The 23,956-nt window shown below is 48.6% G+C and overlaps 1 protein-coding gene across 1 annotated transcript in view; it reads right to left on the bottom strand.

Annotated features, from left to right (window-relative positions):
- The window catches only part of ABLIM2 (actin binding LIM protein family member 2), a 37,046-nt gene that overhangs the window by 12,551 nt on the left and 539 nt on the right, over nt 1–23,956 (bottom strand). The window contains exons 2-12 of the mRNA XM_087875403.1: nt 23,565–23,790; nt 19,728–19,871; nt 15,158–15,341; nt 13,870–13,973; nt 12,649–12,775; nt 11,923–12,016; nt 10,474–10,561; nt 8,913–8,971; nt 5,823–5,906; nt 4,560–4,706; nt 2,230–2,350 (exon numbers count right to left, since the gene is read on the bottom strand). Coding sequence (XP_087731529.1) covers nt 2,230–2,350; nt 4,560–4,706; nt 5,823–5,906; nt 8,913–8,971; nt 10,474–10,561; nt 11,923–12,016; nt 12,649–12,775; nt 13,870–13,973; nt 15,158–15,341; nt 19,728–19,871; nt 23,565–23,790 — 1,378 coding nt within the window. The remainder of the gene's footprint in view (nt 1–2,229; nt 2,351–4,559; nt 4,707–5,822; nt 5,907–8,912; nt 8,972–10,473; nt 10,562–11,922; nt 12,017–12,648; nt 12,776–13,869; nt 13,974–15,157; nt 15,342–19,727; nt 19,872–23,564; nt 23,791–23,956) is intronic.

Genomic DNA, 23,956 nt, shown 5'->3' with positions numbered 1-23,956 from the left:
ACATTCTGATTGGAATTTGAAAGGGAGACTTCCATGAAAGGCTCTTTACTAACCACAAGGAAACTGCAACTAAACCAAAGTCCTCCTTTAGGACTTGGAAGGAAAAGGGCTTATCCCCAAGGTAGGATTGGGGTCACTCAGCACCACTGCTATCATGTCCATGAACGCAGGGAAGTCCTGGCTTATTTTTGGAAACATCAGCTCCACCACCAAGGAGCGACGGAGTTGACACAACAATCCAAGAATGACCTACAGGCAACATCACAAAAGCCCAAACTAAGTGCCGGGAATGGGTCTCCTCTTACCAGGTGGGGAGGGAGGAGAAGGTGAGACGCCGAGGATGCCGTGCAGGTCATACAAGGAGCAAGCAAGGAGACACAGCGATGGAAGCCATGGGTGGCATCTCCGATCTGAAGGCTCTCGGGGGCAGTTCATCGTCATTTGCCCAAGAGGAGAGCTACCTCACTTTTAAGATCTCCCCTCCTTCTCCAAAGGAAAAGCCAGGGGCATCGTGACCCTCTGGAGTCCAGGCAGAGCTGCGCATGTGGGGAGGGGGGGGGCACACAAGGTGGCTCTGGCCCGATGCCAGCTCTCCTTTGGGGCGTTTGCTCCGTGAACTGGCACATACGGTGCTTGCATCACAATGCCACAGTACGAGAGCCAAAGAGGCAGGACTCTTGCCACTCTCAGCAGGTTAAACACAAGAACATGCAACCATGCAAACAAACAGAAAAAGCACAACGCAAAGACCGCTTCCTTCCTTTGACGGCTCCGTCAGTGAAACTGCTTTTTTTTCACTTTCTCACCACTCTGTGGGTGAATTTGCTAAAAAGGAGAAATGCAATGGCCCCGGAGGTAACCAGGGAGCCTTACTACGGCCCACCGCAGAATGAAGATGTTGACCTACAAGGAAATTTGTAGTTTGTGTGTTGGTGGCTCTAGAAATCTCATCCACCAACCAATCCAGACAGCTGGACCCGAGAGAGACCCAAGTCAGAAAAGACAAATGTTGGTGCATGGCAGAAAAAAATGAGTGACAGCTGCCTCCCCAGCGGGCTGGCCAAGGAGAGGACCACGTCCTGCATCCCTGCCTTGGAGAAATGGTGACTGGCATGTAGAAGCCGGCTGTGCTTCAGCTCAACGATTCAGCCTGGTTGCTGGTGTGATCAGATCACTGGCAGGGAGCTCTCTGCCCCCCTCAAAGGCCCTCAACTCGGCTGGGAGAACTGAAAGACCTCCTCCTCCTCCTCCTCCATCTTGCAGGATCCCCAGGTGTCCCAGGGTCTCATCGTCCCTGTGTGGCTTCTCTGCATCTGTGGGGCATCTGAGGCAGCGTCTCACACTAAGGGACCCGGCCTGCATCCCCATTCGGTCAGGAGGAGGCTGCTTTTCGGGAAGTTCCAACTCTTCTGCCCCCGTTTCTTCAACTTCCTGGGCTTTTCCCAGCCTGTGCAATCACCCGGTGCTTCCTCAAGAGTTACCAGCCAGGGGAAGGTGATTCAGCCCTCACACTCACCCAGAATAACACTTCCACAAAATAACACGAAATAAACAAACAACAAAGGGCAAGGCACAAGGATGTCTCCTGGAACACATTCGTCATTGAAAACATTCCTAATTTTCTCCTAGAAAGAAAGGAAGGCATTTCAAGGTAATTGGCCTCCTTTCTCACCCTCTCCGCTTGCTCACAAATGCTGAAAAATTTAGAGGCGGGTTTCCCTTTGAGAGTTTCTAAGCATGCAAACAGAAGCACACGTACACCAGGAAAATACATATTTGGTAAAAATATCTATCTTCTGCCTTTCCCCTAAAAAATGGGTAATAAAACTGGTCCCTGACCTATAGAAAGCGTGACATTGGCCAGTCAGCTCAGGTGTCTTAATCCACAGCCGACACCTGGGACCCCGTTTGAACTGCATGGATGTTGCAGAAGATGGCAGCCAAGGGAATCCCCCAGCCCACCCTCCAGAAAAGCAGGGGCCGGGGTGGAAGAATTGCTCCCTACTGCCAAAAGGGCTTTTCTCCTTCCGTGGGGAGGCCTCGATGCCAGGGATCTTGGCTGCTGGCCAAAAAGAGCTCCCTGGAGGGGCTCCCTCTCAGGGCAGTCTATCTGACCACGTTTAAAGCTTTCTGGGCCACCCGCTCTGCAAGAGAGAGAGAGAGGCGCCTCTTCTGGCGGAGGAAGGAAGACGGGGGGGGGGGGGTGTGTGAGCCTGCTCGGCCCCTTACCTGCTCGGCTGAAATTCGGAGGCGAAGCGCAAAGAGGCGTGGTGCGCCCATAGCCCAGGGAGCTGGTGGAACTGGGACTTGAAATCCGGCACGGCTTGAGGGGCTGGTCCTCTTGGTCCCCCTGTGAAGAGGACAGGGAAGGTGGGCCGTTTTTATGCCATCAGGAGAGAAAAAGGGACTCCTGCAATCAGCAGCGGCTCTGAGATACGTAACGTGGCTCTCTTGGGACTTTTGCCAGGCATTTGTTCCATCTATGCGAGCCAGGGAACCTCCTTCCCAATGGCCCTAATGAAATATCTGCTGATACGGGGTGGGGGGTGGGGGGTGGTCTACCCCTCAAACCAGGACAAGATGCAAAGAGAGAAGGCCCAGGAACAGCACCTCAGATCTGAAAATGTCAGGAGACCATCAGAAAACACGGAGAAAAGGAAGCCGTCTCTCTAAATGAACTGTGCCAAACAGGCCTCATCCACCCCCACTCCAAATAATAGAATAACAGAGTTGGAAGGGACCCTGGAGGTCTTCTAGTCCAACCCCCTGCACAAGCAGGAGACCCTATACCACCCTGGACAAATGGTTGTCCTATCTCTTCTTCAAAACCTCCAGTGATATATAGCACCCACAACTTCTGGAGGCTTGCCGTCCCTCCGGTCAATTGTTCTGTCAGCCAATTCCTCCTTAGTTTTAGCTTGCCTTCTCTCCTCAGTTAGTTTTATCTCAGTCATCTGCAGTCTGGGAAAATCCAGCAAAGGCAGGTTTTACACCCAGCCTCAGGGGGTGTAGAAGGTGACACTACGAAGGACTCAGAAATGCAAGTATCACCAAAATTAAAGAGTCCAATAAACTGAATTAGACAGAAGAGCCTGAGAGACAATCCGCAAATACTGGATTTAGCATCTTCTTTTTTTCTCAGCCCTGAAAATAAGATGATGATGGAACCATCTCCAAATGTATGGAACCAACTTTGTGCAGCCTCAACCAGCCCTTTTTTTCTTCTGCCAAAACATCCAACTCAGAATACCGGATGGATCCTTTCTTCAAGCTGAATGCAGGATCGGTGCTAAGAGCTCTCTTTTTATCTAAGGCCTCAAGGAAAAACCGTCCAAAGTTGGAGAGCGAGACGCCATCAGCACAATGAGGACCACAGCCTCTGAATTCTGGTGCCTGAGCAACCCCGAGGTGGAAGTGAGACGGAGGAGAAACAAAATGAAATGCAGACAAATCTGAGGGAATGAAGGCTGAAGGCTGGACGGGTTTTTTTGATCAGCAGGTGATCATTTCTTCACTGCAACAAATCTGGGGGCTTCTTTGATCTTACATATGAGCCAGCAGTGTGTGGCACTCACCAAAAAAGCCAACGCCATCCTAGGTTCATCAACAGAGTGATAGAATCAAGATCACAAGAGGTTCTAGTACCGCTTTATAAAGTTTTAATTAGGCCACACTTGGATATTGCGTCCAGTTTTGGTCATCATATTATAAAAAGATGTTGAGGCTCTAGAAAGAGTGCAGAAAAGAACAACGGAGATGATTAAGAGGCTGGATGTTAAAGCGTATGAAAAACGGTTACAGAAGTTGGGCAAGCCTAGTCTAGTGAAAAGGAGGACCAGGGGTGATATGATAGCAGTCTTCCAGTATGTGAGGGGCTGCCACAAAAAAGAGGGGGTCCACATTCTCCAAAGCACCAAAAGGCAGAACAAGAAGCAACGGATGGAAACTAACCACGGAGAGATCCAGCTTAGAACTTAGGAGAAACTTCCTAACAGTGAGGACAAATAATCAGTGGCACGGCTTGCCTCCAGGAGTTATGGGTGCTCCAACACAGGAGGTTTCCAAGAAGAGTCTGGACAGCCACTTGTCTCCGAATGGTCTAGGTCTAGGATCTCCTGCTTGAGCAGGGGGTTGGACTAGAAGACCTCTAGGGTCCCTTCCAACTCAGTAATTCTGTTCCACACCTGCTTCGTGAATAAGGTCAGTCTTCCTCATATGTTCAAGCAGAAGGTAGACAATCGAGCACTGAGGATGTTTTCATACAGATTCTTGCACTGAGCAGGAGGTTGGATTCCATGGCCATTACGATAAAACTTCAAAATTTTGTGATTTTAGTTTTGGCAAAAAATGCTGCCTTTCATCTGCCCCCTCAGGAAGCAAAAGATATGAAACAAACGTGGCAGTTAGGTCTGACTGTAGAGTACCGGACAGGGCTTTGCCTGGAGCTCGAGTGTTCACCTGCCCCACGAAAGAGTGTGAACACCTGAGCAGGAGAGGAAACCAAAACTGGAATCCCACTACGATGGTTACTTCTCCGGATCCGCAGAGGCAGGCGGTACCTCGGTGTAGCTGGGCCGGTCGTTGGTCGAGTGGCTGATGTAGGGAGAGTAGGAGATCATGTCTGGACGGTCGATGTTGTAGATGGCCTTGTTCTTAGGGAGAGCAGCCAAGTCTCGGTAGTCAAGAATTTCCTCCCCGAGTTTCGCCTAAAAAGAGACGAAAGAAAAACTGAAGGTAGCAGCTTCCTTCATAAAATGCAAATAATAATAATAAAAATAAAAAAATCCTGATTCCATACAATGGATCCCCCACAGATTTTAGAGAACTTACAAAGTGAAATTGTTGAATTAACAAGAGAAAAGAAAATGAAACTTTTTCCTAAAATAGCATCTATTCCTAAAAAAAAGGGAAATAGCTAATGCAGCTTCCGTTTCAGAAAGGAATTGAAAAGGGTTACTGGAAATTATCACCAGCTTGCCTAAGGTCGGTTCCAGGAAAAACGGTGGAGAATATGACTAAAGAAACCAGACCCAGACGGAGAGGCCTCGTGGTGGTGGTATTGGCCACATGAGAGGCCGACCAGATCAGACACTCAACTCCAAGGAAGGCCAGAATTAGGCGTCACTGAGCTGGGCTATAAGAAGGCAGCCTTGCAAGGGCTATTAGGCTGCGCCTTCCTCCTCCTCCTTGGGGCCCAGTGAATGAGGGAGGCATTTGCTTGAGCTGCTTCCAATGGTTACCTGGCTTCCCAGCTCTTGAAGGATGGAGCCAGGTGGCTAAGGATGCTGCCCTGCCAGTTCTACCTTCCTCCAATGGTTCCCTCACCAACCCCACGGGCTCTCACGCTTGTGGTCCTTCTCTGGAACGAGGCCATCAGCTGGGACTGACAAGGTCCGCCTGGCCTGCCTCCGGAACGGTCTGCCACCCATACACAGCTGGCCCCGGGATTGTTGGCCTTCAGGAGGAGGAGGAGGAGCCTTGGGGGAGGATGATGGGCATTCTTGCCAGGGCAGGCCTAAGGCAACGCTTGTACTCCCTGCTGCTTCTTGTTGCCCTGATTTTAACTGTAATTGTTTGTGCTCTTTTTATTTTCTTGTTTGCTTACCGGGTTCCAGCCAGAGTCGCAACTATCTGAGTTGGTTAGCCAAACAAGTCTCTTAAATACATACAAATCCTCCAGCCCACAAAACCCAGATGCTCCTTCTGAAAAACTCCGGGTAATAATCTCTTACAAATAACCAGTTGTCAAAATCATTGTATTCCAAACGATTCCTATTTTCCCATTTATCTATTTATTTTAGCATTTTACCATGGACACGTACATAAATTATTCGACTTGGGGAACATGATGTACTTGAAGGGGGCACTGAAATTATGCTCTCAGATGATGTTCGGGTTTCCTGCAACTGAAAACAAACATGGATATGAATTTTCTTACACATTCATTCTTGAAAAACATTTTAAAAGCCTCTTGCTTACAGATAAAATTTGCCCTAAAATTAGCAGGCAAAGGCTCAATTACTTCAAAACTGGAATTTGTGTAACCAACTGGTTTTATAATCAACTATTTTTAGATATAGCAACATGAGGAAAATAAGAATTTCACCCCTTTACTTCCCCATTTCAGTTTTGTTTTTATTTCTCAAGTCCAGGATCATACAGGAAGCAAAGGAGGAGAGCTGGATCACTGGATCTATGGAAGCCAAAAATCAAAAGAAATTTGAAAAAGTTCTATATTCTGATGGAAGCCTTCTAGGTCAAATGGTCCCTATCTTGTAACAACACATCAAGGACATTCTGGAATCTCTTTGATTTCCCCCACTCACCTGACCCTTTTTATCTACTTCCCCCAACCTTTCCAGGTGCAATCCTTTGTTCCGGTACATCCCACACCTCCTAGCAAAGCCCAACGTGTCACTTTCTATTTGCTGATCCCAGGGCCGGATTTAGATGAAAAGAGGCCCTAGGCTATTCCACTTATGAGGCCCTTTCACCTATAGTGAAAGTGTAATTTTAATTTTGCTAACAATTTGAATGTAGGCCCCTCTTGATCTTGAGGCCCTAGGCTGACGCCTAGTTAGCCTATAGGAAAATCCGGCCCTGGCTGATCCTCAGCTCTAGGAGTCCCTGGTATTGAGCCAAAGCTGCTTTTCCAAAAGGCAACTGGACTTTTTTTTCTTTTCTTTGAAAATGTTTCTCTTCTCATCCATGAAGCTTCTTCATTTCAGAACTGAAGAAGCTCCTTGGATGAGAAGAGAAATGCCTTCAAAGAAAAAAAAAAAACCCCAAGAAAGCCCACTTGCCTTTTGGAAAAAGCACCTTTGGGACAACCATGACCCGAAGGATGGAGACTCTCCACAGACACAGTCCCTGTTGCTCTCCATCTGGTGGCGCCTGCTGCCCCCTTGTCCAACTCATACATTTCATTCAAAGGGAGAAACTGCGGCCCATCCAAACTTATTTAAATGCCTATAAATAAACTGTGTTAGTCAGAAAAGAGGCTAGCAGGTGACTCCTAGTTTTTCTCTAGCACGTAGAGCTGCCAGGGCTCCCCTCTTAGCGACTGCTCCCAAATCCATCAAATGAACATTTTTCCCATAATTATCTCACTTGCACAGTTGCACAACTTCCTCTGACTAGTTGGACGTGGCTTTAGAAATGAGACAGTCCGCCCTGGGAGACTAGACAGGAAACAACGAGTAAGGCCAGAGTAACAGAAGCATGCAAGTCTGAAAGGACAGGCTTCCTGCCACCATTTTTAACTCCCTGATGCATTATGGCAGGTCCTTCCTCTGACCTTTAATGTAACACCCTCCCCCCCCCACACACACATTTGATTGATCCCTAGGCATCATCCTCCATGGTCTCACCACCCTCCTCACGTTCCCTTACAAAATGTCCTCACCCTTCATTTCCTTGTCTAAATCTATAACTGCCTTTCTCTTATTGGACCAGCACTCTGCCCATCTATCCTTATACTGAAAAAAGAACCCACCACCATCCGCCCCCTTTCCTTTATTCCTCCCTAACTCCTCCGGTCTTCTCTTGAGCTTAGAGGCTGCTGAGGTTCCTCTTTAAATTTCATGGCGTGCATCACTTTCCCCTTTTCCCTCTGGGAGAGGCTCTTCCCTTCGAATGGTTGGTGAGAAGGGGCTCTGCTTTTTATTCCACCCGCCATTCCTTCCAAATGCATCCTTGCTGTGTAGGTTAAACAGGGGTGGGGACAAGGCCCATCCTGGTAAAAAGTAAGGTCTCCCTTGAGCGTTTAACTCGGTTTATTCCACTTACGGTTGTAGCATACAAAAGGGAGAGAAAGAAAAGGGAAGGTGTGTCTTCCAGATAAAATATAGCTTTAAAAAAAAAAAGGAAATTAATTTTTTTTCTAGGAAAGTGAATTTGACTGCTGATCCTGAAAGTGGCAGAGCAAAATTCAGCCCCTGCCAGCCAGGTGGGCTTGTACTGAGTAGCCAGTGGCAGTTAGGCAGAAAGGCAGTTATACCTCCTGGGACGCCCACTAAACCAGGTGCAAAATGCACCTGTTTCTAGCATCTCTGCAAAAAAGGCCGTAGAGTAAAGGGTGCCTTAAGGATTCCAGAGCATTCCACGTGCCAGAACGTCTCCAATCATGATGAGGGCCCCCTCTGAATTCTCCTCCCAGGACAGCAACAGGCAAAGCATCACGCAGAAGCAGCCGGGAGAATCTTCTAGCTTTGGCTATGGTTCTGTGCCTCCCATCGTTTCCCCACACAGGAGCAGGACTGCCTGAAAAGGGACATCTGAGCAGGGAGCCTGAATTCGTTTGCCATTCTAAGCCCAAGATCCAGAAAGCCTTGCTTTGGACTGCCTGGTTATGGGATGGCCTCCGAAGGGCTTCACAAGCTCACCCAGAGCTTCCTTTCCCATCACCGCCCTCCAGGTGGGCTGGGGTGACTGGCCAACACAGGGGACATCAACCGGAGGAAGCATTTTTAGACCAAACAGGAGGGAGGCTTGGCTCACCACCACCTTCGTAGAGCTACCTTTGGAACAATGTGATGGAACCCAAATATTAATGGGGGAGGGGGATTTAGACTGTTGGGTCTCCAAAGAGGCACAGTTGCAAAGCAGCCGGTTTGGCCTCCATGCAATAATTGGGGAAAGGAAAAAAAGCACCCCGGTTTGACAGATGTGAGTTATGGTGATGGCAGTCCCAGGAGTGGAGCATGGAGATTCCCAGGATGCCTCTCTGTGGCTTTCTTGGAAGACAACGGAACGATCTGCCGTTGCATCAGAGAGGCTGTTCTTTTAAGCTTCTGGTCAATGGCTGTGGGATTTCCGGGTAGCCAGGAAGAAGCGGCTGGAGGCTGCTAAGTGCTCTGACAAAGACGTCGAGCAGGATAGAAAATAAAATGAAGCATTTCAAAGACATTTACCTTGGCCTTTTCTTCAACTTTGGCTGCCTGTCGACAAGCGGGATGCCAAATAGAAGACCCTGAAAATGGAATGAAAATGGAATCATTAATGTAATGATAAAATATATGAAATGTTTTTCTTATGGGAGTTAAGCCTTTGTTAAATAATGACTAAATGAGTATAATAGTATAAAGGGACATACAAAACTGATAAATAAGAGAAATTAAATAATTGGTAATTTTGAATATGGGATTGTGCACAAAAGAATTTTAACCGATCGACACACTTTCTGTGATTGTATTTGAATGATGGTGGTTTTATGTTTTGTTTTTGTTTTAAATAAAAAAAAATTTAAAAAGAAAGAAAAGAAAATGGAATGAGAGTTTCAGTCAGTTGTTTGTCAGGTTTTTCCTTCAGTCTTCTGCATACAGATGACAGACAATCGCCTCATTAGAAGGTTGTGCCCAGCCATTTATGAAAGAGGAGAGCCCCTTCGGATCCAGCTTCTTCACAGAGGGGATCCTGGGTTGCCTTCTTTGCAAAGATCCCCACAGCTTTTCTTTGGCTTCCCTGCAACTCCTGGCTGGGTCTGACCTTTCAACACTCATACAGATGCTGCCATCTAGCTGGGCAGCCAGGAATTAAAGGGGGATTATTTCATTTACTTGGAATCAGGGTGAATAGGCTAAATCAAGTTCAGAGGGAAGGGTGATGCATCTCCGTGTGTGAGTTAATTATTTGCACCATTCTAAGTATGGGACAATGTTTTGCTCCTTTTAATATTACTACTACTTGAAAACAAAAAGGCTTTTCGGGTGTTAGTAAGCAAGCAGCAGCTCTATAGAAACGGAATGGGTCATTGTGGCCATTTTGCCACAGCCAACTTGCTGTGGGCGAGCTGGCCACGACCAGTTGGAGGCGATGAGTTGACCTAGCCTAGACCCTTATAGAAACACACAATGTACATACATTTTGGGTGGGGAGGGGGGGCAATCATAGTCTGTTTATCCAAGTATTTTTTTACCCTATTTCCCTTACTCCAGGTGAATTATCCAAGGGGAAGTTCTGTCTGGCATTGCCTATTGAACAGAAACCTTGCAACCCGGCTGTTCCTCCTGCTTAAGATGCCCTCAGAGCCAACTGCTGCAGACCGGAGGACAGCTGCTCTGGCCACCCCAGAAACGCACACCTCCTTTTTGCTCCTGGGATTGTTGAAAACAGCCTCCCATTTCTCAAGGGTGCTTTTTTCAAAAGGCAACCGGACTGTTTTTTTCTTGAGGAAGAAGCCATTTTGCTTCTTATTCAAGAAGCTTCATCAGTCAGAACTGGTGAAGCTTCTTGGACGAGAAACAAAATGTCTTCTTCCTCAAGGAAAAAACGTAACTGCCTTTCAAAAAAGCCCTTTTGAGACAACCATGGCCTGGATAACTGAGAATATCCACAGACATTTAGCCTCCCATTTCAAAGACAAATCACTCTCAATTCTTAACAGGAACGAGGTTGGAATATTTGGATGAGAAACGCTTGCCCACCCTAAACACCGGTAATTCACAGGCTGGGCTGTCTGGTTGGTTGGTTTACCTTGAAGATACATCTCTTCCCCTTCAGCGAACATCTGATTGCACTTATCACAGCAGGCACATGTGGGGTGGTAATGCTTTTCTCCAGCCTGGAGAAGAGGGGGAGGGGGAGCAGGGAAGGAGAAGACTATCAGAGAGGGCACAATCACTTCCTGCCCCCTGAAATGCACTGAAGAGCTGACTCGCAAGGAATACGTGAAACTGCTTCAACACGGCTTCAGGAAGAGGCAGCTTAAAATACGTGAAAGGATTTAAAATTATCCCGGATACCTTCACAGCAGAAATACAGTCGCAACCTTGCTTTACAAAAGGAAATAAAAAGGTTGTAGGAAGTAATTTATCAAAGAGATATCAAAATGTAAAAATATACGCTTTACTGTATTTTGAAATGATGATTTTCTTTTTTTTCCATATTCCTCACTGCTTGCATTTCCCCATCTCCTCTGGTAGGACTTAATAGAATCTATGATCTCCTGGAGCAGGTGCCTGGCCAATTCCTTTCCTCAGCGTGCCTAGTTTCTTCCATCGGCTTCAGTAACTCTTCTGCCAGTGATTTATCTTTTGGCTTTAAATAGCAGGCTGGATTTAGCCTGAGCCTTGGATAGTCACTCTCTGTCTGCAGGGGTTTGCTGGGGCTGAGACACGCCTACCTCCTCCCCCCCCCAGAGAGAAAAGTCTATCCAAGGCCTAAAAGTCACTTCCTCCCATAGGAGCAGCAGGTAAGGAATGAATGAAGCCAGGCAATGACGGTTGGGGCATTTTCTTTCCAGAGGAGAGGAAGGGTGTGGGGCGGAGAGCCAGCTGCCATGAGCAGACACCACTGGGTTAGACTTTTCAGGATCCGAGTCATCCCCAATTCTCTGCTCCAAGGTTAAAAAATGGGTTTTAAAAGTTCTATCCTGGACTTAAAAAGTGAGAAAAATGGGGTGGGGGGTGGAAGACAATGAATGGAGTCTCAGGCAAGGGAAGCCCCCTCCCCAATGGCCATCTTCCTTTGCTCGCCTTCCTTGAAATCCTGCAGTGTCCAAGAAGCAGATTTGACTGGAGAAGGAAGAGCAAAAGGACTATCCGAATAAAGATGTCTTCCTTGAGAAATAGGGTCTCTTCTTATTTTTAAATTATATTGAACAAAACTTCTGATACTGTGATGGAATGTGGTCTGGGTTCCAGGAGGGAGGGGCTGCTTTCCAGAGGCCATGAAACTTGGAAAGTTTGGGTGGCAGGAAGAGCATTAAGAAGGCTCCTCCCCAGCTGTCCTCAGACTGTATCTGTAGTTCTGCCCAGAGTTGCTTCACTCTGGCAAGACTGTCTATAGGTGAAGAAGAATAAGAGAAACTACTCCAAAGTAACTCCATGTGACATTCTTGCCACCTGCCAGATACCTCCCAAGTCAAACTCTGCTGCTTTTTCCCTGTTGTGTCTTCCTTCCTTCCTTCCAGACTTGCCTTACCTCCAAAACTCTCCCAGTGATAAACTTCCCACAACGGTCACACTGGATCCCAAACGTAGTATGATAGTCTCTTTCGCAATATGGAACGCCATCCCTGCAGGGAAGAAAAGACACCCTGCCTCAACGCCGGCTCTCCGGACAGGCTGGCCGCTGGGGGAAAAGTCAGAAGAACCACCATACGTGTCCTTCTAGAGTGAATCGGTCCAATGGCGACAGAAGACGATTCCAAACTTAACTGGTAACTTGGAAAACCAAACAATTCCTGGCTTTTACATAGCCACGTCCTTTCACACCGCAATTCCATTTTGCCTTTGAAGCGCTATCACTGTGGCGATTCCCAAGTAGACTGGACCTCCCCTTTGCACAAGGCTTTTCTGATGGGGGCAATTTAATTTCCCAAATGAGTCCTAAACTCTCTGGGTTCCGATTCCACTCGCAGGACAGACTGATTGCCCCATCCTCTCCTTTCCCTACTCCAGTTCCCATGTTCCACCGAAGGGTGAGAGACTCTCTTCCTGCTCTTTGGCCCAGAGGCTACAGGTTGCCCAGCCTCTGCCCTCCACCCACTCCCAGCATCCTGGGAGGCCCTGCGGTGAAGCCATCATACGGCGTGTCATGTCTGTACCCACTTTACCTCAACGGTCACGCAGCACTTCAGAAGACCTGCTGGCCCTTCACAAACGCCAGCCGACCAAACCCGGGTTCCCCACAGGGTGACCAACTTACTTGCTGATATATTCCCCAGTGAGAAGTTTTCCACAAATCTTGCACTTGAAGCAGGTCAGGTGCCAATGCTTGTCCAACGCCACCAAAGACTGGCCGTTCTTAATTTCAGAGCCACAGTTCCCGCAATCTGCAAAGAAAAAGACGAACGCTGGGAAGCTGCACCTGGGCCTCTCATCCGGCCTTTGGGGATCGGCCAAGACCGGCCAGGGCAGCCCCACAGCTGGACCATTAAGAGCCCATTTATAAAATCTACAGGTCGTCTTCCACTGACGAGCACAGCTGGGACTGGAATTTCAGTCACATAGTAATGCAGCCATGAAGACAGCCTTCGCAGGACGGGACCCGAATTTTCAACCTTTTACCATGGCTGTGAAGTGAATCACCTCTGTCGTTACACTAATCATGTGGCCATTAAGTGAATCATAGGGTCATTAAGCAAATCCATCTTTCCCAATGGGCGTTCCTTGTTGGAAACTTGCCAGGAAGGTTGCCAATCACGATCACGTGACTGCATGGAAGCTGCAACCAGTCGCAGCCTTGGAGAAGGCGGTCAATCACTTTTCCCCCCCGGGGCCATTGTAACTCTGAACCATCATGAAGCGAAAGACCATGAAGCCGCTCTAGTCAACCAGGGCTCTGCTCAGAGTTGGGCTAAGCCATTTCATTCCAAAAAGGGGGCAGGGAACGCATGCACGGTCAAAAGCCCCAGTGGCGAGACGTGACTGAATCTGGCCTGGTGGCCGAACAGCTGCTGAAGCCACCCAGAAGAGGGCCGGAGCCGACTAGACAGCAAGGGGGAGGGGAGGGGGCTCTAGAGAAGGGGCTGCTACGGAGAAGGCCTGTGCCTGCCCCATGTCTCGTGGACCTCTCGAGGGGAGGGCCCCGTCCTGAAGATGAAGCCAGGCAGAGCAGAGTGGGAGTCCCGGGGCTGCACCACTGAGCAGCGATCCTCACTCTGAACTGGGCATAAAAGCCTCTGGTAAATCAGGATCCCATCCTATTTTAACCTAAACCGAGTTATCTGGTGAGGAATCTGGCTGCCATGGGCCGTCTCCATCAGCAGCCCCACGTAAGCCACCCAAAGGTTGAAAAGTTACTCTGCGCATCGTTTACTTGACATCAAAGTGGATGCTGTGGACGAGGCAAACATTCAGGGAGGATATTGTCCTTCGGCTGCTAAAAATAGCCGCTTCGCAATAGATCTCGGAAGCCGTGACTTACTTCGGAGGACTGGAAAACTGGCACCAGCCGGGGGCAGAGAACATTTCTGGCAGACGCACTCCTTGCCATTGAAAGTCACCCGGTCCCCAGGAGGAAACGGCTGCCTGCAGGAGGATGCAGAAGCGGCATCACTAAATGGGTCTCTCGACATCCTTTCCCCTTTACATCCCCCCCCCGCCACTCCTCTTCAGGAGCTTCTCCCTCCAATCTCCTCCCCCCCGCCCCCCATGGAAATCCTCTGCAGAAGGGATCATTTTTTCCTCCCCAACATTCCTTCACTCCCTTTCTTGATCACCCAAATGATTCTGCCCTTCAGATCAGACCAACATTTAACCGTCTTTGCACAGACACACTGAAGGGCTGATGTTCACTTTCTGAAGGTGTATATTTTACACAACCACATCAGCTGGAATGAGAAAACTATAAATGGTCATTCTCTAAGAATCTAAAAAACTGGTTGAACGTCTCTTGCTTAGCACACACTTTCTCCAGAACTCTTCCCCATGTTATCCAAAGCAGGGACGGAGAATAGCACAAGAAATCTCTTCCCACCCACAAATAAACAGCCTGGAGGACTGACACCCTCAGTCACAGATGGGGAAGCAACGCTTCTCCTCCTCTGAGGTTTGGGGAATTCTGGTGTGTTCTGAAAGGCTGCAGCCGAGAGGACAAATTTTCAGAGGAGAGAGGGGAAAAAAGGGAGCATCTCAAAAGCTGACAAACAAGAGCAGGAAAAGGTTTCAGCCAAAGATCTCCGAGACCTTCAGTTTTGCAATCTGGGAGAAAGAAGGTCAAGCAATTCAGAGAGACTTCATGATTTCACTAATAAAGAAGGCCCAGCATTCTGCCTGCCCCATCCGGCATCCTCACCCCTTTTTCTCCTGGCCATTGAATGGGATTCATCACACTTTGGTTGTTGAAAGTCTGGCAAAGAGGCCGGAGGCTTTTGGAGTAACTCTTCCTTTTCTAGTGGGGGGTGGCTGGGTGGCTGGGTGGGCTCTGGGGTTACAGGGACAAAGAAATCTGGGGGGGGCTAGGGGGGGTGGAGACTCACAGCACTTGAGAGCTGAGTTGGGCCACTGGATGGAGGTTTCTGGCTGCCAGGTTTTCCATCAGCAGAGAAGCTTAACTGAAGGAAAGCCGGTTCTTGGATGGAGCCCCAAGTTCTCGTCAGCTGCCCTGGACACTGTCCGGAGCAGCCCCGGGGGAAAACGGATCTGTTTTGGAGTTGCCCATGGCTCTCCGTTTCCCCTGGTCTTCAGAAGAAAGACGCCACCCAAGAACTTACCTGCAGAGCACACACACAAAGCAGTTTGGGTGGTAGGTCTTCCCCAAAGCAGAGACCACCTCGCCCTCAATAAACTCGTCACAGCTGAAGCACCGAGTGCCGTAGAGCCGCTGGTAGTCGGACGTGCAGACGTAATCCCCTTGCCTGACAAAGAAGCCCCCTTGGGCCAAGTCACAGCCGCACGCTGCAATCGAAACAGACCGAGGAGGCTTAAGCAGAAGGCCTCCGTCTCTCAGGCCCAACGCCACGTGGCCTGAGCCGCAGAGGAACAGGCTAAATCAGGGGTCTGCAACCTTAAACACTCATAACCTTAAGCACAGCGCGTGATTTAGTAAACCCGAGAACTCCCCCCCCCACCCACTTTGGCCACCAGTCTTGGAAAAAGGGGATACAACCCATCATTAAAAGCTTAAAGAGCATTAAAGCCCCAGGTGAGGATTTTTTACCAGCAGAATTATTCACGAGATTTCCCAATTGGTGGGGTCCAGTATTGGCAGGTCTTTTTACCCCTATAAATAACACCTGCCATATACCAGATGGGTGGAAGATGGCAACAGTTGTCCCCATATATATAAAAAAGGAAATAAAAAGGATCCCAGTAATTATAGGCCCATTAGCCTGATTGACATTGTAGCAAAACTATACGCTGGGTTCCTTTTGAGCAGGAGTGAAATCTGGGTAGAGGAAAACAATATCCTCACGGAAGAAGAAGAAGCAGGTTTCAGACAAAGCCGATCCACTATTGGTAACTCTTTGTCTTGAACTATCTAATTGCCAAGTAAGTTTATAAGAGGAGACCCCCATTTGCTGCTTTTATAGACCTTGCAGCAGCATTGGATAGGATAAACAGAGAAGTGCCATGGAGTAAACTGACATCTCTTAAAACAGAACCTCGACTGCTGGCTTTGATTAAAGCCCTTCACACAGGTCCCTGTTTGAGGGTGAGGTAGGGGGTTAATGGGGCTCTGACTACAGGATTCACACAAATAAAGGGGTAAGGCAAGGGTGTATCCTGGCCCCATTATTATTTAGTTTATATATCAATGACTTGCCAGGGTTAATGAAGGATCCCATCGTACACATGCCGATGATCCTAAATACTTACTTTTAACAGCTTGCTTTATGCTGATGATATGACTTTATTATCATATTCACTAGTAGGATTACGTAGGCTATTAAGAAGATTCAGCTCTTCTTGCCAGAATAACTCCCTAATCATTAGTAAATCTAAATCGAAAATAATGGTGTTTGGAAAACATCATCAGAGACATAGGTGGCAATTAGATGGTGAACCAATTGAACAGAGGTTGACACCTTTGTATATTTAGGCGTAACCTTTTCCAAGACTGGATCTTGGGCTTCCCATCATCAACGGAGTACACTGAGAGCAAAAGCCCGCCTGAATTTACTGCTTAAACTAAAGAACCATCGTTACCCAGGGCCCCTAGCCCCATTAATTGAAGTAGATAAAGCTAAGGTTACCCCTGTGCTCTTTGGGGTCTATACTCAACCACAGTCCCAGCATCTGAGACGTATTTTGGGTGTAGATCCAAGAACATCTGCTGCAGCAGTTAGAGCTGAATTGGGAATTCATACAATTCATGCCCAGGGCGCCTGTGCGTAGCCAAAAATTAACTTATGGTTTCTGGCACGCACATGCGTGCCGAACAGCTAGTCTTCCAGGTTTTTGCCACACATGTGCACGTGACGTTCAGCTGACTGGTGCACATGCTCACGCAGGAAAACGGAAGACCAGCTCTTCTGGTTTCTGGCACTGCCACACACAAAAAGGCCAGTGTCAGCCTTGGGAGCCCTATTAGCACCAGATGCTTCCTGGCTGCCAATTTCCTGCGCTTGGGAAAGTGGGAGGGGGGATTTGGAGGAGACATAAGAGCATTCTTCCCTTGGGTCAAGGTCAGGGTGTTTATGCACCTGGAGGAGGAGTGGTTGCAGTTGGGACGGAGGGTGATTGGGCCATGTGACCGACTGATGGGTGCAGGGGCTGGATTTGGGGTTTTGATTTATTGAGGGAAAACCGGAACTCTCTGATTTGGGTTTTCCCAGATGTTTTCAGTTTCAGTTTATTGAATAGATGTGCCAGTTTACCTTCTCTAATAAATGGAACTTTGACAATTGCCTGCCTCAGAGTTTTTACTTGGAGTTGGGGACTTTCTGAAATGTTGACAGCCAGTTGATAGTCATGTGCACATGCGTGCCAGTAACCCAGAAGAGGAACGGGTGACACCCCACGGGCCAGTCGACATGGTTCTGCGTGCCACTTTGGGCATGCGTCAGAGGTGGTATTCAGCAGGTTCTGACCAGTTCTGGAGAACCGGTAGCAGAAATTTTGAGTAGTTTGGAGAACCGGTAAATACCACCTCTGACTGGCCTCGCCCCCATCTATTCTCTGCCTCCCGAGTCCCAGCTGATCGGGAGGAAATGGGGATTTTGCAGTATCCTTCTCCTGCCACCCCCACCACACCATGCCCACAGAACCGGTAGTAAAAAATTTTGAATCCCACCACTGGCATGCGTGCCATAGGTTCGTCATCACGGGCCTAGACATTGGTATCTGAGCGTGGACCTTTTTAAACATTCATATTTCACTTTGATTTTAATGTAGGCAAGACGTTGATATACATTGTAAGTCCATGTATGTTATGCCATAAACTACATTAAATAAATTGCAATCCCCACAGCTGTGCTGAGAGCCACCAGAGACCTTTACAGGACCTGATGCCTTTCTCAAAGCAACAGACGCATCCCTTGGGCTGCCGCATCACAAACTCTGCATACGACACCACGATGTGTGCACAAAAGGGGCGGGGTTTGCATTGGGGCAGCATGGTGCTGCTTTCATCACTGGTGGCACCCCACAGACACCCTTGTCCAGCCCTGCTGGGTCCTCGGGCTGAGTTAGCCTCAAGACAGCCTCTTGCCTCAACTAGGCTTCCTTACCTGAGGACCAGGGTCAGGGAAAGCTTCAGGGAAAGCATGGATGGGATGCTCCAACTGACCCAGGAACCCCCAAGGACTTCAGCTACCTCAAAGTGGAAGAGATCTCGCCTGTGGCCTCCTAGGTGCTCAGCTGAGGCTGGTGGTCATGGGGCCACCAACTCACAAGCGCTTCCCCCCACTGAAGGTTCCCCTGGAGCCAGAACTCTAAGGGACCAACCGCTAATGAGTCCCGAGACACGAATTTGGGCTGTTTGAAGAGCTGCATTAATTTTTATGAATGGAGGTCTGGCCTGCTCTGCAAAAGGGCTGCGGATCCTCTCCTTAAGGTGCCTGCGTCCGAGCTTAAGCCGATGGCCTGCATTGCTTTTCCGCCACGGGGGCCCCCTGATAAGCTCTTCTGCTCTAAAGGGCCCCCACCCCAGGCATTCATACCGAGCTGGAGCCTGTAAGAGGCACCAGGGCTTTGCAGCTCAGTCTCTGCCAAGGCACAGCTGCCGCTTTGGACGCGGCATCTCTGCGGTGCCCCTCCGGGCTGGCACTGGGACAGCCGAGAGAAGCCGGTCACACTTATGCCAGCTTTCATCATCCAGCAACTGTTCCCAGCCAACCCCGGGAGCCTCCCTCTCGCCCTGCGGCGGATTCCTCTGCTGGCTCTCCAGGATGACATTCAGTTCTCTGGAAGGACCCTATTTATAGACTTGCCCAGGGAGGGACCTTCTCTGGGCCAACTGAGCCCCCCCCCCACCGCTCCCCCAAGCGATGGCCGTGTGTTTACTGTGAAGTGAACCCTTAACCCTGCAGTGTCCTCCCTTGGCCACATCTTCTGATGCGCCCACAGAATCCGCCTTCCTTTCTGATCCGATTCTTCCTTCCCTGGAAGGGATCCTGGGCCTTCCTTCCTCCCAGGCCCACCTATGCTCCCCATCTCAGGGCCAACTCCGGTACAAGGGTCAAAGGTCACAAAGAGAGGGTTACTCTTCCCCTCACGGGCCAATTAGCCCCACCCAGGGGAAAAAGAAAACCCAAGATCTGTCCTGGGGTATCATCCTTGGGTGTCCCAGACTTTGGGGAGGGCCGAAAAGGGGAAATGGGGAGATGCTGTTTATAGGGGAAAGGACGTGTGTGTGTGTGTGTGTGTGTGTGTGTGTGTGTGTGTGAAAAAGTCAAGATGAACCCCCTTGTTAGGAGCCCTGTCCCCCTTTTTACAGGTGATGGGATGCAGGAATCAACACAGTCCCAGTCAACCTCTGGACTTTTGTGACCACCACCCCTTCCCCCAGAATACACACTGGCCATCAATGGGCCTCCAGGTATTATATTGATCCTTATTTCTGAACAGAGGTTTAGACTTGTATCACACCCCAGAGCTAAAACTTAATTGGGGGAAATATAATTTGCACATGGGAAAATAGGACACTTAAAACTAGTGTGGGATGTGACTGTGCCAATTAATTTTGATGACCCACCCTAATTTAACTGTCCTCTTTTCCTAGGTGCAAATTTCTGCAAAGCGTGCAGAAGTGCCAATTTTAGGGAGCAACATCTGGCCACACCATGGCAAAAAAGCTCAGGGTTCATTTCATTTCCCCGCTACAAAGGTTATCGCACGTACCTTTGCAAACGAAACACTTAATATGAAAATACTTCTTCTGCACTCTTAGCACTTCTCCTTTGCACGGACTCCCACAGTTGTGGCAAAGGATGGCGGCTCCTGAGGGTGTCTCCAAATGGCTGTGCACAGCCTGTCGCTGGGAAGCTGTCGGAAAGGGAAACAGCCTTTATCAAAGGGTTGAAGAGAAGGAGGCTCCCATCCCTGCTCTCGCCCTTCTGCAGAAATGACCCAACTCTGCTCGCGTTAGAACAGGGGTCTCCAACCTGTGGACTTCAACTCCCAGAATTCCCCAGCCAGCAAGAACCAACAAGGGGAGGAGAATAATTGTTTCTGCTTGAAAATAGGGCAAAAAAAGATAGAATTTAGGAAGTATAGACCACTCACTGACCACATCTGGGAGACTCCTCAAGTAAAATCATAAAAAGATCCATGAAAACAATGGAGAGAGACTGTTTCTGAAATTCTGAGATGGGGTTGAGGGGACTTTGCATAAAGAAAGTACTGTGACTTTCTTTAACTCAATAATATTAAACAGAGAATTTATTTTTTCATGTCCCTGTAATCCCTTTTTATTGGGGTGGGGTCAGGGCAACTGAATGGAGCTGAACGTTTACTGGCCGGATGCCCTCCCTGACGCCTACGTGTAGTTCGCAACAGGTATTTCTTCTTTGTGCCCTGATAGACAAACACCTGTTGCTGCCTAGGATTGAACTCTCAATCACCCGAGTGGGAGGGGAGCGTCTTCCCCTCTAGGCTGTCACTACTATCAGATAATTACCTTAATGGAATTAAGATCAATGATAGTTTTCATTTCCTACATAGGGTGTGTAAAGTAAGGAATTTTATATGGAATAAGAAAAGTGCAAAAACCAACATTACTGAAGTGACTAGGAAAGAATTCCAGCGGTGGCTACATATCAAACCCAACTTAATAAAATCCAGATTCAAGCTTTGTGCACCTTTCTCATCTACTCTTGTGTTACGATGGGCCAGAAATCCCTCTCTTTTGCGGAAGAGGGACAGGGTCTACTGGTCCCCTATTTTTATGACGGTTCAGGTTTCAGGTTGTTTGCTTGTGAACTTGCTCACACACCCGGTAAGTTGCCTTCCTATCCAAGCCGGATCCTTAAGGGCAGCCCGGCTGATGCTTGAGCTGTGTCTCTCCTACCCATCCAGGCCTTAAGCGGATTGCTGCACTCCTTGGCTGCAAATGTTGTGGATTTAGACCCAGCAGGAGCCCGGAGAGAGGATGTTCTCCTGGGCTAAAATAATGCTGGTAATTATGCAGCAGAAAGTCACCTTAAAAGAGAATAAAAATGCTCAAAAATAGTTATCTTGGAGACTTAGCCTGCATTTCACTGAATCCTAGCAGATGTTCCTTATACACTGTATTTGAGGAAAAGTTCCATTCATTAAGAAACATCTAGACTAGGAAAATTTCACTTCTAACTGGGCTACTAGAGGAAGGGAGGCAAGCCGGGGAGAGGGGACCATGCAGGAGACAGATAAATGGAAGCGCCCTGGCCTTGGCCCTTACACAAACGGGAGTCCTTCAGATACGTAACAATAGACCAGCTGAAAGGCAAGACACATGGATGGATGGAGGCAGGTGTTTCCCTTGATTTATCTCCCAGCAGTGAACTTAGTGACCGAAGTGGAGGAGGAGAGGCCATTCTCCTCCCCCTACCCCCCCCACACGTGTTCTCGTCCTCTTGACCATCATTTTCTCTCAAGGCCCCTGGAGCTGATCTCGGGGTCAGAGCATTGGCCGCCAACTGCTTTTGGGAGCCAGTCCTGCAAGCCGACGCGTCTTGCTTTTGTAAATGCAGAACTGGGGCTGCTTGGCGCCAGTGAGCTCCTCTCTTCACAGTCATTAATTCATCCTTTCTGTGAGAACTGAATACCACCTTTGTCTCTCCTAAAATTACTACAGGCTTGAGTTCAGTCACTGCAAAGATGGTAGCCAAAAATCAGGAAGAGGCTGGCAGCCCCTTTTCCAACTTTTATTAAACTTTCTGGCTGGCCTTGTGGTGATTTGTAAATCCCTCTGGCTTCCCAACCGGCCAGACAAAACTTATTCAGCCATGGTTTCCTGCTGATTGCTGCACTGATGTCCACTTGTAGAGTATCCTCAGCTCAGTCCGAGTCCAGGTGGCCGGATGGTTCAGGTAGCTGCCGGCTGGCAGATTCAACTTTAACTCAACTCATCCTCCAGGAGTTAAGCCCCCTGCCCAGCCTCTTGGCTGCAGTCCAATCTTTGTTGGGCTGGCACTTGTTTTTCTCATTCGGTTCTCCCGGTTGTGACCATCTCTGGTCTAGCCTGTGGTGACACCTACCTCCAGGAGCTCCCCAACCCTGGTTCTCTCTTTCCTGTTCCCAGCTTCACTGTTCAACTTTGGAAATTTGGCCTCCACAAGGATGGGGACTGGATGAGCCACCAGGCACACTAACCTGTTTCAATTGAGGAGGCAACGTCTTTCTTCATCTCTTTCAGTCTCCAAAATCCCAAAAAGCTTTTTACCTGGATTTCTTTGTTCAGAAGCTCTCCAATCTCTTTGCTCTTTTGGTCCTCCTCACTATAAGGATAGCATATCAGTAAGTGCTCAGCTTCAAGCCCCAAGTGGGTTGGGTGAAGGGACCTACCTCCTTGCTAGGTGGGTGACTATGGATTTTCTTAGCGGCTTTTAATTTTTTCATATGAATCTGCTTTTATTTGTATAATAAAATAATTGGTCTCCTGCCCAGAGTTACCATTAAGATGAGCAGCTAAAACGAATGGATTAATTTGGTCACCACAATCTTAAAAAAGATGTGGGGACTCTAGAAAGAGTGCAGAGAAGAGCAACAAAGATGATTAGGGGACTGGAGGCTGAAACATACAAAGAACAGTTGCAGGAATTGGGGATGTCTGGTTTAGTGAAAAGAAGGACAGGGGTGACACGAGAGCAGTCTTCCAATATCTCAGGGGTTGCCCCAAAGAAGAAGGGGTCAACCTATTCTCCAAAGCATCTGAACCTAATCAAGGAGAGAAGCAGCCTAGAACTAAGGAGGAATTTCCTGACAGTTAGAACAATTATTCAATGGAATGACCTGCCTCCAGAAGTTGTGGGTGCTTAAGAAGTTCTTAAGAAGAGACTGGACAACTATTTGTCTGAAATGCTATAGGGTTTCCTGCCTGATCAGGGGTTGGACTAGAAGACCTCCAAGGTCCCTTCCAACTCTTTATTCTGTTAAATAAATGAATGAATCAATAAAACAAACCACGCCAATATCTCCCTCTAATTCTTCCAAGGTCTTTGCGTCCAGATCTTCAACTTCCATGCCTCTGGCTGCCACTGGCATTTCCACAACAGCAGCACGGATGGTTTCATCAGAGTCCCTGCCATTTCTATCCATCGGCCAGCTCTCTGGCCTCCTAACGTTGGACATCTGCCCCGTGTCTCCTCTGGAAGACCCGCCTTTGCCTTTCTTGTGTCAGGGAGGTCCTCAAGTTGCCCAGCTCTTGTCTTTGGTTGCTTCTTTTGAGTATTTCCCCATCTCCCTGGATCTTAAATCTATTAACCTGACTGGTGTTGGGTGTGTGTGTGTGAGGGTGGGGGGAGGCGTGTGTTAGGTTTCTGCAATTGTCTGCACTGTAAAACTGATCTGGAACAAGCAGCAGGGAACTGCAGAGAGAGTAATGCCTGCCGGGATGAGATCCTGAGGCTTTACTCTCTGCTGGTTTTTTCATCCTTTGCTGGGGGCCTGGGGGCTCCTGTGCGCCAGTTGCAGATCCAACACGGTCCCTTCTCCCATGAGAGAAACACGAGAAGGAGAAGCTCCCTTAAACCGAGGCACCTTGCAGTAGGTCAAGCAGAACATGCGAAGACGCTTCCTCTGGTGGCCAAGGACGGTCCAAGGTTCCTAGGAGCCAGGATCTCCAGCGCTCTTCTCCTGTCCGGAGAGACCTGCTCTGGTCCATGCAAGAGTCCGGGCGGCTGTGCACATCCAATAAATCAACACGCTTGGCTGAAGATGCCCCCAACTGATCTGCTTCAGAGGACCAGTGGCTTCTTTGTCGAACCTATTGCTCAAATACATTATGAGCTCACACTCAAAGATTTCGACCCATTTCCCCCCCCTTAATTTTCTCTTGCCCAACGCCTCTTCAGGTGACTGAAGAGGGCTGTCATAGCCCCCCCCCCCCCGCCCCATCTTCTCAAGGCTAAAGAAGACTCTCCCTTCAGGGA

This window comes from Pantherophis guttatus, chromosome 8 (assembly GCF_059756535.1).
Source record: "Pantherophis guttatus breed Tessera chromosome 8, ASM5975653v1, whole genome shotgun sequence".
Lineage (NCBI taxonomy): Eukaryota > Metazoa > Chordata > Lepidosauria > Squamata > Colubridae > Pantherophis > Pantherophis guttatus.
The sequence above is the reverse complement of the archived record's forward strand: the minus strand, read 5'-3'. Positions and strand labels throughout refer to the sequence as shown.